The sequence below is a fragment of the Pygocentrus nattereri genome, chromosome 17 (assembly GCF_015220715.1).
Source record: "Pygocentrus nattereri isolate fPygNat1 chromosome 17, fPygNat1.pri, whole genome shotgun sequence".
Taxonomy (NCBI): domain Eukaryota; kingdom Metazoa; phylum Chordata; class Actinopteri; order Characiformes; family Serrasalmidae; genus Pygocentrus; species Pygocentrus nattereri.
This window is the reverse complement of record NC_051227.1, coordinates 2,752,643-2,771,932: the sequence shown is the minus strand read 5'-3', so window position 1 is coordinate 2,771,932 and position 19,290 is coordinate 2,752,643. Positions and strand designations below refer to the sequence as shown.

The 19,290-nt window shown below is 41.1% G+C and overlaps 1 protein-coding gene across 4 annotated transcripts in view; it reads right to left on the bottom strand.

Annotated features, from left to right (window-relative positions):
* The window catches only part of LOC108433984 (Down syndrome cell adhesion molecule-like protein 1 homolog), a 125,810-nt gene that overhangs the window by 19,798 nt on the left and 86,722 nt on the right, over positions 1-19,290 (bottom strand). For 2 of the 4 annotated variants that reach the window (XM_037546548.1, XM_017708894.2), the window contains exons 9-20: positions 16,732-17,013; positions 16,495-16,614; positions 15,934-16,110; positions 14,650-14,855; positions 11,926-12,022; positions 11,551-11,679; positions 10,646-10,813; positions 10,461-10,531; positions 10,090-10,330; positions 7,832-8,017; positions 2,548-2,703; positions 82-221 (exon numbers count right to left, since the gene is read on the bottom strand). In XM_037546548.1, coding sequence (XP_037402445.1) covers positions 82-221; positions 2,548-2,703; positions 7,832-8,017; positions 10,090-10,330; positions 10,461-10,531; positions 10,646-10,813; positions 11,551-11,679; positions 11,926-12,022; positions 14,650-14,855; positions 15,934-16,110; positions 16,495-16,614; positions 16,732-17,013 — 1,973 coding nt within the window. The remainder of the gene's footprint in view (positions 1-81; positions 222-2,547; positions 2,704-7,831; positions 8,018-10,089; positions 10,331-10,460; positions 10,532-10,645; positions 10,814-11,550; positions 11,680-11,925; positions 12,023-14,649; positions 14,856-15,933; positions 16,111-16,494; positions 16,615-16,731; positions 17,014-19,290) is intronic. The other 2 variants (XM_017708895.2, XM_017708896.2) reach the window with 1 other exon arrangement.

Sequence of the window (19,290 nt, the reverse complement as noted above, 5' to 3'; positions counted from 1 at the left end):
TACTACTACTACTACTAATAATAATAATAATAATAATAATAAATCCCACAAACATCACATACACCCCCTTTAGTGTCTTACCGGTTGGCCTGAACCAGGGCTGGAGCAATAAATGGTGTATTTACGTATGATGCCATTAGGTTTGTTAGGAGGGAGCCAGGATACCACAACACTCGTAGCAGAAGAGGGGACAGCTTTGATGCCTGCTGGAGGCCCAGGGTCTGAGAGAGCAAGAGAAAACAAATAAAACACTTTTTTCAAAAACAATTTTTAATCTGCAAAAATAGGACATGCATTTCCCAGAGAAAGCTCTACATAGAATAAAAGTACAGTGTATGAGGTGAGTGTGTTTACACAGGAGTAAAGTATACATATGTAGTTTAAGGATTTTAAAAGGCATTAAAGTGAGCAGGCCTGTTTGCAGCTTTGCTGGACTTAGCCTTTAATTTTAAGAGGCTCTGAAGAGTAAGTACTCATGGAAAAAAAAGAATCTGGAGAGAGACAGAGACAGAGGGATAGAGGGACAGATGTTGGCACAGTAACATATGTTTATCTTAACACATACTGCGCAGAGGAAGTGGTCTATGTGTGCTTGTAAGAGTGGATTTTTTGCGGTGTCTATAGATTTAAGAAGGCTTTAAGAAAAAGCACATCAGCATTTAGAGGTTGAGTGTTGCAAGGGTTAATTATCTCGCTTAGACTTCCATGGGGCATAGCTAGTAAAATTGCCTTTTGAGGAACCCTAAAATGCTGCTAATGCAACTGTGGAACAGAATGCAATGGATCTTATAACTTGCTTGGGACTATTTTACTGGTGAACACTTGTTTTAATGTTGTGGATAGTGATGCTTTTACACATAATTGCTTTCTACTTTTCTGTCTCTCAGGTGCAGGAACAAAGGTAAGCTAAGAAGAGCCTATGAGAAGTAATTGTTTTCAAATATATGACTGTTAAACCCTGAGGAGATTTATGGTTCAGATAGGACAGCTGATTAGAGCCAATATGCACATCAATACACTAAAGCTGGAGGGAAGGCTTGCGGAATTGTTTGTTTCATTTAGTTTTTTCCTTCTTCCTTTCATTTAGTTATTTCTTTCTTTAATTGCATCGTTGTTTGTCTTTATTCACTTGCATAGAAAAGACTGACCACAGGCTACAACACAACAGCAACATGGACATTCAAGGGGCTTTCAACTCCAGTTGTAAGGTCCTAAAACGCGTCATGTTGCACTGGCACCTGATTCAACTTCAGTCAGGTGTAAAATGTATGCATCCAATGAATAAGTGAATGGCTAATTACCTATTCATACAGAGCCCTCAGTGTTACAGAAACGTCTTCATTAGAAACTAACTTTTGTTTTTTTTATATTCTGATAACAACCATATATTAAAACATCACATTATCTAAAGCACAGAAATATTAATGAGGCTGATGAATTGCCTTTTCAAGTGGTTTCTTGCAAGTTGAGAAAAATTTCATTGTACACAATATTGTGGAAGTGTTCTGCAACTAGGGATCAGCCCATATGCACACACATACAAAAACATGACCTATAGACTTTCAAAAACACTAAAGCTGGGGGCAATCCTCAGAATGAGGGAGAAATAAAAAACTCTACAAAAATCACTTCTCCATTTGCTGGACAGGAAGCCAGAGGCACTAGGAAAGACAGCCAGTTAGAAAGGAGAACATAGAAAAGGAGAAAAAACATCCACTGGGAAAAATGAGAGTGAACTGATGCATAAAGCATGCACAGAAACACGCAAATCACAATATTTTTCTCTCCCAAGGAAGAGACTTGGGTGCTTACACTTGTACACGTCTGCTCAGTCTCTCACTTGCTGCCTAGACACTGCTCTTTCAGGACCCCCCTGAATGCCCCCACCCCAGGGAAAGATAGGGCTCTAATCCTAAACCCACCAGTGTAAGCACAAACCTAATGCCTGCTAATCCACAAAGAATTAATCCTTCTCCTTGTGTTGGATAGTAAGCTTGACTGTGCTTTGACAGAAACACAAGTACTCACACTTAAAGTCTCCACCCTTTGGCATTTTAATTCTCATTAGCAGTGGTAATGCCACCTCAGTGCTTAAATATGCTGTAATTGTCAAGGTGATAGCAACCAGCACCCAGCATCCACTAGTCTTTCACCACTCCATTCTTGCCTCCAGCTTATATGATTTTTGTGGCCAGGCTTATATATATATATATATATATATATATATATATACATACACACACACACACACACACACACACACACACACACACACACACACACACACACACACACACATATATATATATATATATATATATATATATATATATATATATATACACATATACATACATACATACATACATATATATATATATATATATATATATATATATATATATATATATATATATATATATATATATACATATACATTTACATATATATTTGAGCAGAAATGCAGGAATGGAACTTCAACATTTAACATTTAACATTTTAACATTTCTTTAACATTTCTTTGTGTGGTTATATCTGTTTACTCACGGTCCTCTCGGGTCTGTATATAGAGAACGTTGCTGCGAACTCCATCCCCTGCTTGTGTGTAAGCCAGCACCTGGACACTGTAGTTTGTGAATTTCTCCAAGCCCTTCAGCTCCACCTGTTCACGAGTAGTAGTGATGTTCTGCATCTCACCCCATTCTGAGAGGGAGGGTTGGAGGGTTAATAACTACATGAACTTACTAGCAGTTCATCAGTACAACCTCAGTAATACACTGTGCTGACGGACAAAAGATAAGAATTAAGTAAGGTCAAATAAGGAGTTACTGCATCATAGACCACTCACACTAAACTACACCCACACTCTCACACATCTACTGAATTACACACTACAGACATACACACACACACATACACACACACACACATACATACATATGGGTAACAGTTTATAATACTATTTCATAGTTACTAAGTAACTAATCAAGAACAAATGAGTAATGCTGCATTAACACTTAAGTAACTACTCATAACTACCAAGAACAACTAGTTAACTACTTAGTAGGTAATAGTGACAGAACTCTTATTTTGATAGCTGTGGTGTTTCTGTTGAGTGCCCATGAGGTTTTTGCAAGTGCTGGTAAAGAGAGCAGTTAATCCTGCGTTCTCAGTGGATTAGCTTGATAATTCTGTTCATATTTTAATTCTGACTCGCTGCATCTCTCGATGTATGACGAGTGAATCAGATTCATGGCAGACCCTCGTCCGAGACTTTTGATTCAGATTCAAGATTTTATTCGGCCCTTCCTGGATTGGGGCCTTGATAGTGGTTGGTCCCTCTCCTATTCAGGGGTTGCACAGGGTGAGAGGCGCTGGGTGGGGGTGGGGATACTCACAAGTCCCAGGCTGGTGGCTGTGCAGTTGGAGTTTGTCCTGGTGGATGAGAGGGTCGCCTCATTGCGAATTAAAATCGCAGAGAGGAAAACAACAGGTCAGAGTATTCGGCCTTCTTGGAGCAAGTGGGCGGGGTTCTGGAAAGGGTCCCACCTACAGACTCCATAGTCTTACTGGGGGACTTCAATGCTCATGTTGGCAATGAATGGGAGACCTGGAGAGGCGTGACTGGGAAGAATGGTGAATTGTTATTGGACTTCTGTGCCAGGTATGGATTGTCCATAACAAACACCAAGTTCGAACACAAGGATGTTCATAAGTCGGTCAGAGGTCAGTGATCGACTTTGTTGTCATTTCATCTGACTTGGGACCATATTTTCTGGACACTCGAGTAAAGAGAGATGCTGAGCTGTCAACTGATCACCATCTGATGGTGAGTTGGATCAGATGGAAAGGAAAACTGATGGTCAGACCTGGTAGGCCCGACCTGGTATGCCCAAGGCCGAATAGTGAAGGTGTGCTGGGAATGACTGTCGGAGGCCCCTGTTCCGAATGATTTCAACTCAGGAGAGCTTTTCTCATGTCCCGGAGGAGGTAGGGGACATGGAGTCTGAATGGACCATGTTCAAAACCTCCATTGTGGAAGCTGCCGGGCATAGCTGTGGCCAAAAGCTTGTGGGTGCCTGTTGGGGCGGTAACCCAAGAACCCCCTGGGGGACACCAGTGGTGAGGGAGGCCATGAAGCTGAAGAAAGAGGCCTTTAGGGACTGGAGGGCCCGAAGGACTCCCGACTCAGCAGAGAGGTACTGACAGGTGAAAAAGGTGGCAGCTGCAACGGTGGCAGAAGCAAAATCCAGGAGTCTGGCGAAGCCATGGAAAAAGACTTTCGATCGGCTTCAAGGAGGTTCTGGACAACTGTCTGGCGACTCAGGAGTGGTCGTGGTGGCTGTGCCCAAGCTGTATTCGGCAAGGGTGGAGAAACTCTGACTTCAAATGAGGATATTGTCGGTTGGTGGAAGGAGCACTTTGGGATCAATCCAGGAGACATACCTCCCTCACAGGAGCCAGGGCCGGAGGCCTCTGGCGGATCAAGCTCCATTTCCCTGAGGTAGTTGGCAAGCTCTTCAGTGGCAAGGCACTGGGGGTGGATGAAATTCATCCAGAAATGCTTAAGGCTCTGGATATTGTACACTGCATGGACCTCAGGAACAGTACCCTTGGACTGGCAGACCAGGGTGGTGGTCCCCATTTTTAAAAAAGGGGACCAGAGGGTGTGTGCCAACTATCGGGGTATCACACTGCTCAGCCTCCCTGGGAATGTCTATACCAAGGTGCTGGAAAGGAGACTCCGACCAATAGTTGAACCTCAGATTGAGAAGGAACAATGCGGATTCTGTCCCAGCCGTGAAACAACGGACTGGCTTTTCACCCTCTCGCAGATTGTTGTGGTGGCATGGGAGTTTGCCAACCTAGTCTACATGTGTTTTGTGGATTTGGAGAAGGCTTACGACCGGGTTCCCCGAGATATCTTGTGGGAGGTCCTCCAGGAGTATGGAGTACCGGGACTACTACTCCAGGCCATTCGACCTCTGTACTCCCAGAGTGAGAGCTGTGCTTGTATACTCAGCATTAAGTTGGACCCTTTCAGTATTAGCCTCGAGCTACGGCAGGGCTGTGCCGTCTCCACTTTTGGGCATCTGGTAAGGATGGCCTCTGGACGCCTCCCTAGGGAAGTGTACCAGACATGTCTGATAGGGAGGAGACCCCGGGGAAGACTCAGGACACGTTGGAGGGATTATATCTCTCGACTCTTTGCTTAGGCTGCTGCCCCCGCGACCGGATAAGTGGTGGTGGATGGATGGATGGATGGATGGATGGATGTTATTGACCTGATGTCAATCAACCGCCAGGTGGTTTTTTTTTAGCATTACACAACTTTATCAGCCTTTTTTTCCCCTGTGCCAACTTTTTTGGAACATGTTGTTGGCATCAAATTCAAAATGGGCATATATTTCAAAATTTCTCAGTTTTAACAAAGATGGTAATATCATTATTATAAATAATAATTTATAATTTTGCAACCCATTTTCCCACACATCGAACAAGACACTCACATCCTTGAGCATGTACAGGAGCCTGAAGTTACTACTACCTTTAACACATGAGGTGGCTAATTATAGTTATATATATATATATATATATATATATATATATATATATATATATATAAAGCTTATATAACTATAATTAGCCACCTCATGTGTTAAAGGTAGTAGTAACTTCAGGCTCCTGTACATGCTCAAGGATGTGAGTGTCTTGTTCGATGTGTGGGAAAATGGGTTGCAAAGCAGATGTTAATGATTGGCAAAAAGGAGTGGGTTGCATTTGGGCATGCTAAGGCCATAGTGTGAAGGACGTAGCTGAGTTTGCAGGTGTATTGAAGTGTATGGTCATATGGGTCTACCAGCAGTGGCAAAAATCACAGTCGACAGGTAATTCTTGTCAGAATTGTGGCTGAAAGATGGAATTGACGGAAAGCGACTGTTGGCATGTTTCAGGACTTGATAAAAACTGCTTTGCCTTCAGGCAAGTTTTTCACAACCAATTTAGGAACAAACACTCTGCAGGGAACTGAATACCTTTAATATATGGAGCAGAGTGGCACGCAAGAGGCCTTTGCTCACTTCTGGTCACAAAATTGCCTGGTTACAGTAGGCGAAGAGACATAAGAATTGGACTGTTCATGACTGGAAACTATCTGGTCAGATGAATCTCATTTACGCCTGTATATGAATGATGATAGGCATCATGGTCATCATAGACCTCGGGTAGCCTCTAATAAGGACTGCGTGCAAGGTGTGGTTCAAGCTGGAGGAGGCTTTGTGATGTTCTGGGAGTGTTTTAATTATACTGAAATGGGTCCTTTGGTTGAAGTAACAATAAGTTTGAAACACTGTGCCTACTTTGAGCAGCTGGAAAACAAGGTTTTGTCTTTTGCTCATCATCTTTTAGTGGAACATAACATTCCTGCATTCCAAGATGACAATTCTCGTGTTCACAGGGCTGCAAATGTGACTGATTGGCATGATGAACATTCAGGAGCATTCACACATCTGGACTGGCCTGCAAAACCCCCAGATTTAAATCTTTTTGTCCAATGAGCTTTAATTGCATTTTTCTCCATGCAAAGAAGAACTGTCAGCTGGACTCAGAAATTCAATTTTTCCTTTTTGTTTATTTTAATTTTCAAATATTGTGATATTTTTAGATTTTAAGCACATTATTTATCAAAAAGCAATGGACATAAATAGACTACATAACTGTAGGAATTACCATATTTCTCAATATTATGTCTCCTACATCCACAAGAGGGCACTCAGCATAAATATCAAGAATCCTTCAAAAGCTCATGGTGTAAACCAGTGGTCTCAAACTTAGGGATGCAGGACAGTTATGAAGAGATAAGAATGACTTTGCTATTAAATCTCTTACATCAGTAACAGGACTGTCACACAAGATTAAAGAAAAAGTGTCTGTGAGAGTGCTAGTGTGCACAGATGTATCTGTAGCAAAACAAAAGCCTCTAACTAGTGTGGCTGGCAGCAGTGCGTCAGTCAATGAATACCTTGCATGCATGTTTTTCTGTGAGTTTGGTAGCTGCTAAGTCACCAAAACATTTTAGATGCAGCGGCACAGGTAGCAATGTAATATTTCTGTATGCAATTTATAGGAATAGACTGCAGAGCCATTCTTCCAGTGCTAAAGTTGCATGGTGTTTCAAAAAGATGTGAACCACTGTTTTTAAACTACACTACAGAACTCGAAAACGCTCCACACAGCTTGTGTTTAGGTGTCACTGGGACCTAATTGCACAAGTGGAATTACTTTCTGCCATATTTCTCACCATTTCCAGCATGCATTAGAATATACAAATGGATGAAGCATTAAGACTTGATAACAGCATCACTGCCATCATGATGTAGTAGCACAGATCTCAGTCACAATCAGTTTATACACTTAAATGGACATTCTGTACACTGAAATGTGCATCTTTTTGTGATTTGGTTGGTTGCATCCTGGAGTCATGAACTCTAAAAAACTGCAACTGATTCAATAAAAAATGTAGTTCAATTGGATTTGACATTGTAAAGCAGCTTTTTAAAAAAGAGATCCAAGCCCATAATGAGTAAGCCAAGGTATCACTGTGGTGCCTCCACTCTAAAAAACCAATTCTGGATGCCAATTCTACAATCAATAATAAACTACTGATAAACCATATCATAGATTCTGGAGCCCAACAAGAGAAACAAACAAAAAAAAATCCACAGTTCTACAATGCAAAAGCCTAACCACGTGACAATTAAAACTGAACTGAGGCATAGGGAAAAGAAGTTGGGAAAGAAGAGTGGAAGTAACAGTAGTAGTATATAATTACTCTGGTTCAGCCCCAGCGCCTGGCTCCCACAGCACCCACCTCCATCGGGGAAGACGGACCAGAAGACCACGCGGTAACCCTTCAGGACCCCATTCAGGGTCATTCGTGGAGGTTCAGCCCACGTGATGACTGCCTCATCTGATGTCACTGTAATGGCCCGCACATTCTGAGGAGGTTGGCTGGGCACTTGGAGAGCGAGAAAGAGAAAGAACTTAATCAGGCTCATAAAGATTAGGGTTTCTCACCACCATATTGGTTAAAAAAAGACAACAGTGCCAGGTGAGGGGATTGCTGGCACAAGTACTTTTCTTATAAGACATAGAATATATGTGAAAAATATTTAAACCCATACTTTTATGGCTCATAATAATAGAAGTAACAAAAAATATTCACTATCAGTCTGCATCTCAAAATACACTACACAAATCTTCTACCCTGTATCTTCTTACCTGCCTAAACTGAGTGACAGCTGAGATTTTCTTATGTACCTAAATTACTCATAGCAAACTGTGCATTTCAGGGCAATCTAAAAGTAGTGATGCAAACTGGAAACTACAAACTGGTTCAGAATCGGCATGTATCGGCTGCTTGAATCCTGTGGGAGAAGTAGCTGTTTTATCCTTGCTCTGGTAAGTGACTCTACTGAGTAATGTCATCACAAATGATTTAGGATATTTGAGGTACAGGGGTTTCATTTTAGTGTTTAGCATTGTCAACACACTGTTCAATCTGCCACTCTTTGCCCATCGATATTGTACTTGTCTGGGAAACTAAAGTGCTAATTTTAAAGAATGATATTTAACCGTTTCACAGAATAGCATCTAACAATTTTGTAGTGTATCTGCAGTTTCAAAAGTGTCTCATCTGGCAACACCCATATAAAAAAATGTATTTATTAACATTCATATTGTGACAACCTTAAAAAAGAACAATATTAATCTCATGCAAAACAGACATATGTCAGTCCATACAAATACTTCAAAGTAAAAGGATATTTCTTGGATTACATCTTCATAGTAAATATATTCTATAATTTTAATGATAAATAGGAGGAAATAACATTATTCAGAACCGCTTAGTAGAAAAAATGGCAGAATATACTCAAAAATTAAGTTCATGGTGGTATGGTTACCACCGCTTCTCTCAAATGCAGGAGCAATGAAATGTCCATTTGAATCCCTGTTTTTGTTGTAACATTCACACTTTCCTTTCTGCCCGGATATGTGGTGAATGTGGCCATGGTGAGGGGCCAAACGGTGCTCCTGAATAAAGAAGGCCACTATTGAGGTAAGACAGAGCACGTCTGTGTGCCTTTTGCTGGGAGAGAACGCATGTGCGTGAAGGACAGGATGAAAGGAGGGGGTGAGATAGAGGAGGGATAAAGCTGGCCAGCCTCTTTGCAGGAGCAGCTGCAGCTGGCGCAGGAAGAGAGGGAGCAAGAGAAGTCAAAGAGAGTGAAAGAAGGAGAGGAGGAGGGCAAAAAGAAAACACTGTATTTGTCTGAACAAGCCGCAGGGTCTGACTCGGTTCAGTCTCTGTGGACCACACTCTAATCGTCGTTCAGAAGACTGCAGTTTCGGTCTATGCATGAGTCTAACTCTGTCTCATTCTCAGTTTCAGTTTCCTTTTCTTGATGTCTTACACAGATAGCTATCACAACCAGGCATCTTTGAAGATAATGACTGATGATACCAGAAAATTAACTGTATGATAAGTAGAAGTGAGTTACAGAAATACATGCAGGTGTAAGTGAGACAGTGATTGCAGGAGACCAGAGTTTACCAGAGTAAGAAAAATAAATGAAAGGTGTTTTTGGGTGAGTGAGAGAGTTGAAAGCCAGACTGAGGGATGAGAAAGAGAGAAGAGGATACAATGCACTCAGCTGCAGCTAATTACACTGTGAGAAAAAGCAGTGGAAAGGGGAGAGGGGCCTCTGCAGACAAGCTAATTATAATTATTTTTAGTATGCCTGTTGTTATTACTATTATCTTTAACACCATCAATATCACTGTCACAAGGGGACAGTGACACACTAGTGTTAGAGGTCTCTGGACCAGAGGGGCTCTTATGTACCCACCCACATGCACACACATAAACCTCAATGGGAGCAATACACCCAAGGGTTATTGCAAAGAGTGTAAGTCATCGTATGTGCTTGTTTCAAAGTAGAAACAAAGCATGGAAAAAAAAAAAGTAACATTTGTTAAAGTGACTGACAACTGATTCTGGATAACCAACATATATTTTTGTGCATTTACCATCTTCCAGAGTGGTAGCATTAATCTCTGAGCTGGAAGGTCCTGTTCCGGCTCGGTTGAAAGCTTGCACCACCACTCCATACTGGGCAAATTTCTTCAGGTTATCCAGTGTGTATACCTCACTGTCTCCTGTTGCTTTCATTTCCACTATGCTGTACTGGCCATTACTGCCAGGCCCATTCTCCCTGTAGCCAATTTGATAGCCACGGATCACTCCATTCTGAAGTTCCTTCTTAGGGGCCTAGGGGAAGGAAACAGGGCATAATTGTTGAATGAGAGCATGGTCATAAGAACTCTTCCAATCTCTTAGGCTTATTGCCATTACAGTTGGAACTGGAAAGCAAATCCAAATTCTGGCCCAAGCTGTGCACCTTCCAAGTGACACGGATGCTCTGTGACGTCATAGGTTGCAGAATAACATCCATGGGTGGCCCATCAGGAGCTGTGACAAGAAATAAATTTAATATGCTTGGTTAAAAACAAGTCATGATCAGCTACTCTGTAATGTGGTTCTGTTGGTTTTCAAATATATAAGTGTGCAAGTGTGTAAACCTACGAGCTTCCTCTGTGCTGATGGTCAGTTCTTTGCTGGCCTGACTACGGCCAATTTTGTTGTATGAGTACATGCGGATGCTGTAGACAGAAGCAGGATGTAGCTCTACTATGTTGGCTTGGTTATTGGTGGGGGAGATTTTGCGGGTAGCATGCTTCAGTTCCCATGGGTCTATGAAGAGGGGAAAAGAATATCACGTTAAATATATACAATACCTGGGATGCAGGTTTTAAGTCAAGGGTGCTGAAATTTTAAGCTACATTTAAGTAATATGAACGTGTATCGTGATACTGCACTATAAAGAAGTGAAAATTGACAATACATACATACTGACATATTAACTGACACATTAGACTGCTGATGCACATCCTTTCTCTATTCTCTCATTTTGGACAAACTTTGTGCAAATGAACAGAGCGGTAACCAATCAGACTGTTAAATGTGGCATGGTAACTGGTTGTGTCATGCTCAAAGTCAACTGATATTTACTATAGGTACACACAAGTGGAATAAATAAAGAATAATAAAACATCATTATTACAATAATTATTATGTTTTCTAAAAGTGTAATAACACTATTAGGCTGCTTTGGTGTACAGAACTGGCCTCTGTTTCTAAACTTTTGCTTTTTGTGCCTCAACCTGCATGCTGCAACCAGCACCCCCATTTCCCACATTCATGTACAATTAATACACTGGACCACACTCAATTACAGTGCATTGCACTGTACTTATGTATTTAAGGTATTTATGTAAAGTGGTGAAACTATTATAAGTATGTAAAAACAACTTGTTAATGTCCAGAATGAACCAGAAATGTCCAGAAAGTGCATGCTCTGTATTAAACAAACTGTCCATCTGGCCTATATAAGGGACATCAAAGATTTACACCAGCTAAGGTTTACATACCAGATTTGTTTTTGTATTCAATGTCGTAACTGGTGATGATGCTGTTGCCATCAAATCTCTGGGTCCATCTTAAGTTCATGCTGCGATCCTTCACCTCACGAACCTCCAACTCTGGAGGATCGGGTGGCTCTGAAATCCAAAGAAGTAACAAGAAACTGTCATAAGATTAGACAAAGATGCAGAAATAGAGATAGAGAGAGATACAGATTGAGATAAAGATTAGATGAGAGAGAGAGAAAGAGAGAGTGAGAGAGAGAGAGAGATGAGGATAACGAGAAGAGAGGTGGAGCAAGGGGATAAATTATTGATTTTATGTCTCTAGATAAGGTGTATCATGACAGACTTGAGTACGGTCTTCATGGCTGATTGTCTTGCCTTGTACAGTCAGTTGAATGAGGCCGCGGCCTTCGCCGTAGGAGTTGATAGCATGACAAGAGAAGAAAACAGAGTCCCCACGCTCAGCTGGCTTCAACTACAGAGAGAGAGAGAGAGAGAGAGAGAGAGAGAGAGAGAGAGAGAGAGAGAGAGAGAAAGAAGAGAGAGAGAGAAAACATTCATGTACAGGTAAGAGTGGCTCATCACATCAATTATTTTCATTCAAGTCATCTTCTTCCATTGTCCATGAGCTTTAATTTCAGGTCATGGCTAGTATCATCAATCATCCACTCTGTCTTTATTACTTGATTTGGAAAGTGACTACAATGCTATGGAATAGGGATGCAACAATTATTCGACTTAGTTGACTAAATTGGTTAGTTGGCAACTAATTTAATAGTTATGTAGTTGGTGACGTCACTACACCTCTTTCTCACACTCACTAGGAATGCTTTGACATTAGGGCTTACTGGAGAGTTGACAAAAGTGGGATGTCAGGATCAAGAACAAAATCCTCAAAAGTGTGGGAGCATTTCATGCTAAACTCAGTTGTCAGTTGTGCTATTTATAAAGAGGACCTTAGCTGGCATGGGAGCACATCCTATATGCTGGAGCATCTGAACAGGAAACTCAGCTCACTGCATGAAGAACATCCATCTCTATAAGACACGCCTCATCCCAAAACACTTACACTTAATTTCCAAAAGTATTTGCTCGTCTGCCTTCACACGCATATGAATTGAGTGACATCCCATTCTTAATCCACAGGTTTTAATATGACGTCGGCCCACCCTTTGCAAGTATAACAGCTTCAACTCTTCTGGGAATGCTTTCCACAAGGTTTAGGAATGTATTTATGGGAATTTTTCACCATTCTTCCAGAAATGCATTTGTGAGGTCAGACGAGAAGGCCTAGCTCACAGTCTCTGCTCTAATTCATCCCAAAGGTGTTCTATTGGGTTGAGGTCAGGACTCTGTGAAGCCCAGTCAAGTTCTTCCACACCAAACTTGCTAACTTCTTTAAGGACCTTGCTTTGTGCACTAGTGTGTAGTCATGTTGGAACAAGAAGGGGCCATCCCCAAACTGTTCACACAAAGTTTGGAGCATGAAATTGTCCAAAATCTCTTGGTTTGCTGAAGCATTAAGTGTTCCTTTCACTGGAACTAGGAGGCCAAGCCCAACTCCTGAAAAATAACCCCACACCATAATCTCCCCTCCGCCAAACTTTACACTTGGCACAATGCAGTTAGATAAGTACCATTCCTGGCAATTGCCAAACCCAGACTCACCCATCGGATTGCCAGACGGAGAAGCGTGATTCATCACTCCAGAGAACACATCTCCACTAACAGTAACAGCACTTTACACCACTGTATTTAAATTTTTGCATCACGCTTGGTGATGTAAGGCTTGGATGCAGCTGCTCAGCCATGGAAACCCATTCCATGAAGCTCTCTATGCACTGTTCTTGAGCTAATCTGAATGCCACATGACTATGAAATTTTTAGTAGCAAGGACAATTCATGAGTGGACAGGTGGCATCCAGGTGGCATCCTATCATGGTACCATGCTGAACTTCACTGAGCTCCTGAGAGTGACCCATTCTTTCACAAATGTTTATAGAAGCAGTCTGCATGCCTAGGTGCTTGGTTTTATACACCTGAGGTGATGGAAGGGATTTGAACACCTGATTTCAATGATTTGGATGGGTGACAGAATACTTTCACCAATATAGTGTAGTACTAGTACTAAGTGTGTAAAAATAGCCCATACACCATTAGAAGTGCACTCCTTATTGTAGTATGTGAAGCAGAGAAAAGTGTGTGGTTTGGGACGGGGCGAGCCAGTTAGCTATTGTTGTTGTTAAAAGCCATCCTATTTCATGTTATGAGCTGAGCTGGAACATTTTGTATTTCGAAATGCATGGTCTCTTGGATCGTTAATAGGGTTGGAACAGAGAAGCACAGTGTCCCTGCTCACTTTCCAGATAATGTTTACAACGTTTACAAGAAACTTAACGTCAAGGCCACAGGTGCAGTCAAATTCGGCAAACACAGGAGAGCATTTTTTCTGTTTTCTGCTAACATTAGCCACCACAGGCAAATAGTTTCAGGAGGTAGTTCTCTGTGAACATACAGGGCAGCTGGACAAAGGGTTGCTGCTGAAATGAAGTGTTTACACAAAGTCGCTCAATTTTAACTGCTGATAGAGAACATGTTTGCATCAAACTTTTGCCACTTTCCCATCTGCTCCTTCAGAGCCCAATGTCTCTGTAGCTCTCACAAGAGCATGAAGAGATGCAGACTTTCCTCCATTTCAATAAAAACCTGACTGTAGAATTTAGTTGCAACTGAGTGTAGACAGACAGCAGAATGCATAAAGCACAGACTGCACTGTTTAAATTAAGACTGATTTACTTGATTAAAAATAAACTGATTTAGTTTTGTTATATTTAATGCTGTTACTTTAGTGAATTCTTGAATGCTATTAATTTTTGTCTTGATTGTTAGTTAGCATAAAACCATAAAACACATAAAACATAAATTGCATAAAACAACATCATGCTAAATTTAGTTTAATCAAATTTGGCTTGGTAATGTAGTGATTCATAATCTGAGTAATCAATTATTCGTTGCTTTGGTTATGATCGGTATGTTTCATTACTGACCTTCATTTTGTTTCCTTGATTTGCAGATTTTGTGTGCTTGTGAGAGCTGTCTTACCTTCAGTGTGGAGATCACCTCATCGCTCTTCTCATTGGGGCTGGTAGTGATGGAGTAGCGAGGGTTGCGGTCGGGGTCAATGACCGTGTCACCCCGTTCCCAACGGATGATAATAGGGTACTCGCCCCTGGCAGTGCAGTTTAGTTCCTTATTCTGACCCTTTATGGCCATAGTGGTGTTGGGATGAGATGTGATCATGGCTGGGACTGTGTGAGAGAGAGAGAGAGAAAGAGAGAGAAAGAGAGAGAGAGAGAGAGAGAGAGAGAGAGAGAGAGAGAGAGAGAATACAGGAACAAGAAATCATGGTAAGAAATAGACAATGTTTGTGCTAGTGTTAAAATGAAGTGCCATCAAGGTCAGTGTGATGTAAGAACAATTTTGTACACCATGTGCTACAGATACCACATCTACGTTCTTCTCCTCAACCACTCCTTCACACTCACTCATTCTGCATCCCCCACCCGCGAACTCTCACTTATTGATCTAAGAGGGTTCCGCTGTTTTGTTTTCATCACTTATTTATTGTTCCCTCCCTCCACTGAGTGAAGCAGACAGAATTGAGGGAAGCAGAAGAGAGGAATGATTCAATCAATAACACCAACATGGCTTTAGAGCATGAGAGAGAGAGAGAGAGAGAGAGAGAGAGAGAGAGAGAGAGACTAAGCAAGTGAGAGAGTGAGTCTTTACTGTATGCTCTTTTAGATAAAGAAAACAAAATGAGTAAGATAACACTGCGAAAATAAGGGGGCGGGGGCAAAAGAAAAAGGAGCAAGCAAATAGTAAGGTAAAAAAAAAACTCCTTTGATTGCATTAGGCTTGGCCATCAAAAATCTAATCTAATCTCATCAAAATCTAACCAACACCACTAAAACATATTCTCAAAAGTCATGATTACAACAGCCTTGGTCCACGGTTGAAGAAAATTTTTGTGACACATATATGACCTATTATTTTCATTTTGCATATTTAATGTATGTGAGGCAACAAAGTCTGCTACATCAGATAGGCCAAATATAATGCAAAATATTGAAAATGATTTCATTAAAACACTGCTTTCAGTATATTATCTAGAGGTTTGATAACAGTAATAATAAAAAAAACTTTATTTCCATTCTACACTTTGAAAGTCTCTTGTATTCATTTATAAAAGGACAAAACAATCTTACTGTAAAGTTACACAGAATATAAACTATCCCCCGATCATGACAAGTAGTAAACAGGATATATATCATGATATAATATGTGCAATCTAATATTAGTACACTTTCGTGTAGTTTGACTCACTTTTGACAGTGAGCAACATGCTCTTGCTGATATCAGAGCCCACTCCATTGCTGGCCTGGCACAAATAGTAGCCACGGTCCTCCTCCAAAACATGCCTGATTAGAAGAGACCCATTGGGCATAATCTGGATGCGGCCAGTCAGAGGAACTGGGTGGTACTGCTGTGGGTTTCCGATACCTGGAAAACCAAAATACAAAATGTTTAAGTATTACAACTGTATATATATATATATATATATATATATATATATATATATATATATATATATATATATATATATATATATATATATATATATTTATATGTATATGTATACACACACACACACACATACAGAGAAACCATGCAAGCTTTTATATAACAATGATACAAAACTAAGACTAATCTAATTATATTGGAGATCCTTATATATATATAAAACACCTGAGGAAAAGGTGATCTAATTTATAATAGAATAATATAAAGTGAATGCTACAATTTTTAGTGCAGCTGTTTTCAGAGTGTCAGAGTATTAGTCCATATTAACTTTAAACACGTGTATAATTTGGAAATTGGTAGTACCTTTGGCATGTTTCCACATAACTTTGGGGGGAGGATAGCCATCCACAGAGCAGTTTAGAACTCCAGACTTGCCATAGATTCCATCCTGGTTGTTAGGCTGAACCCGAAAGCGAGGGGGAACTGGGAAAATGCAGAGAGTTTGATGCTCATTACATTCAGCTCATATTCCTACCCAATTTACATGTTAATAGGCCTTAGGTTGGATTAGTTGGTAAGGTACTTGACTGATAATCTCACCAGTGACTATCAGCTGTCTCTCAGAGCTGACGGTGGCCGCATCGTTGCTGGCAATGCAGGTATAGTTGCCATTGTGCTTGAGGGACACTTTGGAGATCTGCAGTGAGCTCATGAACTCCTTAGTCTCAATGGTGACGCCAGAAGTGCCTGACACAATTTCCTGGCCATCTTTTCGCCAGGTTATCCGAATGGGCATGTCTCCGGATGACACCACACATGCAATGTACATCAATTTACCAATGGAAGTAGGGGGAAAGTCAAAGGGCTGGATGAGAGGAGGGACTGAGAGAAGAATAGGAATAGAGAAGGAATGAGGAAGACAGGGAGAAAGGGAGAAGGGGTGAGAGATGAATTTAGAATTTAATACTGAAAGTTGATATGTATACCTCTTTATGATCTGCAGTGTAATCTCTCTCTCCTGTCGTCCCACACACACGCACCACCTCTCTGTCCCTCCAGACCATAATAGCTGCTCTAATTAGAGCCCAATTGGCATGGGGAATAATGGTGCTGCCATGGAAACTGAGGTGGGGGGCTACATTGGAGACATCTGGGGGATTTAATCTGGGGCTCGTTAAAATTCAGCTAATTAAATCAGAGACATGACAAGACAAGCAGCACACTATACTGCCTTCACACTGGAGTCAGTGTTCTCTTGTACTGGCAGACACACACACACACACACACACACACACACACACACACACACACACACACACACACACACACACACACACACACACACACACTGGACTTTACTGCCCTTGTATTAGGAGCTGAATCCTGTGAGTACCATGAACCTTGTGATGTCCATACACATCAGCTAGCACCTTCTCATTCGTTTTTACCTGAACAGACTGAAAAGCATGTACATCCCCCCAGCACACATTGATGAATAGCTATAAAGCTACAGCAAGCTACAAATTCTGTTAAACAAAGGCCATTAACAATGGTCTTGATCTCTGGGTTTCCAGGTCTGTTTTAATGAGGAGACCATCAGTCTTAACCACACACAATAAGCTAAAGCCTCTCTGCACTCAAACTCCCCACTAAGTACTTAATTTATTGACTGTTACTTTCACTACTCTTCGAGTACCTAAATACTGTTTACTTAACAAGGCACCCACTATGGCAGGCAACATCACAAGAGATCCTTGAAGAGGCTCCAGAGTATTAGACCTTTGTAATCTAGTATTAAAACTACAAAAATAAAACCTAATACAAATACAAAACAAAATAAGCTTTGTTCAGAATGCATAATTTGGTAAAACAAAACCAATATTATCAAACACTACTAAAGGAATGGTTTGGTGAAAAATCGAATGTACACAATTGTCCACTTAACACAAATCTAATCGATCTTATAATAAATGACCACTCACACAACTTGAAGCTTTCTGGTATAGTTACACATTCAAACTTTGCAAAATGTTGTACAGGGATGTAAAACTTCCAAGCAGTGAATCTGTGGTAAACTTTAGCTACCATTTTGTTTTGTTTACTGGCATGCTATAAGTATACTATGTTTTCATATGTATTCAAACACTTCTCTTATGAATAAATTCAGCTATGTAATATGGTCAAAAGAATGTGGATACCTGATCATCACACCTTTTATGAGCTTGTTGGACATCCTATTCCATAACCTCAGGAGTTAGTAGAGAGTTGCTCCCCATCCCACCCCATTGTGGCTAGAAGAGCCTCCATTATTTTTCAGAAGAATTTTGAATGTCTGTGGAAATTTGTCCTCATTTAGTCAAAATTGCATTTGGGAGGTCAGGCACTGATAATTGGACGAGACAGTCTGGCTTGCAATCGATGCCCCAAGGGTGGTCAATAGTGATCACACCTACCTTGTTTGGTCCAGACCTTCTGACTTTTCAGTTCGGTCTGAACCAAAATAGCAGATGCCAAAGGTGCCTCAATTACGGCCCTAACCAAAGAACTAAAATCTGTTCTGATCAAATGGGGTGGTCTCAATCCAGATCAAACTGCCCCATGGTTTTTATTTACAGTAAGAAAACACTTTTTGGATGGTTCGGACTGAATACAGGAAGTTGAGGCAGGCTATAGTCACTCATTAAACAGCAGAAGGAGATTAAAAGAACCAAACAAGAAATAAAAATGAGTCATGATAGCACATGGGGAAAGGAAGAGACTAAATACTTAACTGTAATTTGGTCTGAAGAAAAGTCAACTTGAAAAAAGTCACACGACTCAACCCCAAACCTCTGCCTGTCCCCTACAACTTCCTCCAACTCATTCTGGGGATCCCAAGCTGATCCCAGGCCAACTTGGAGATATACCACCTCAAGCAGGTCCTGGGACAACCTCAGGGTCTCATCGCAGTTGACCATGCCTGATAAACAGGGAGGCTGCCAGGAGGCATCCTATTCAAGTGGCTGAACCACCTCAACTGGCTCTCTCAAAGTGGAGGAGCAGTGGCTCTACTTTGAGCTCCTCCATGATGAGTGAACTTCTCACCCTGTCAAGCTGGGTGTAGCCCACCACCCTCTCCCAAGCAGGGTATATGATAAATTGTGTCAGTTGTTCATAGGG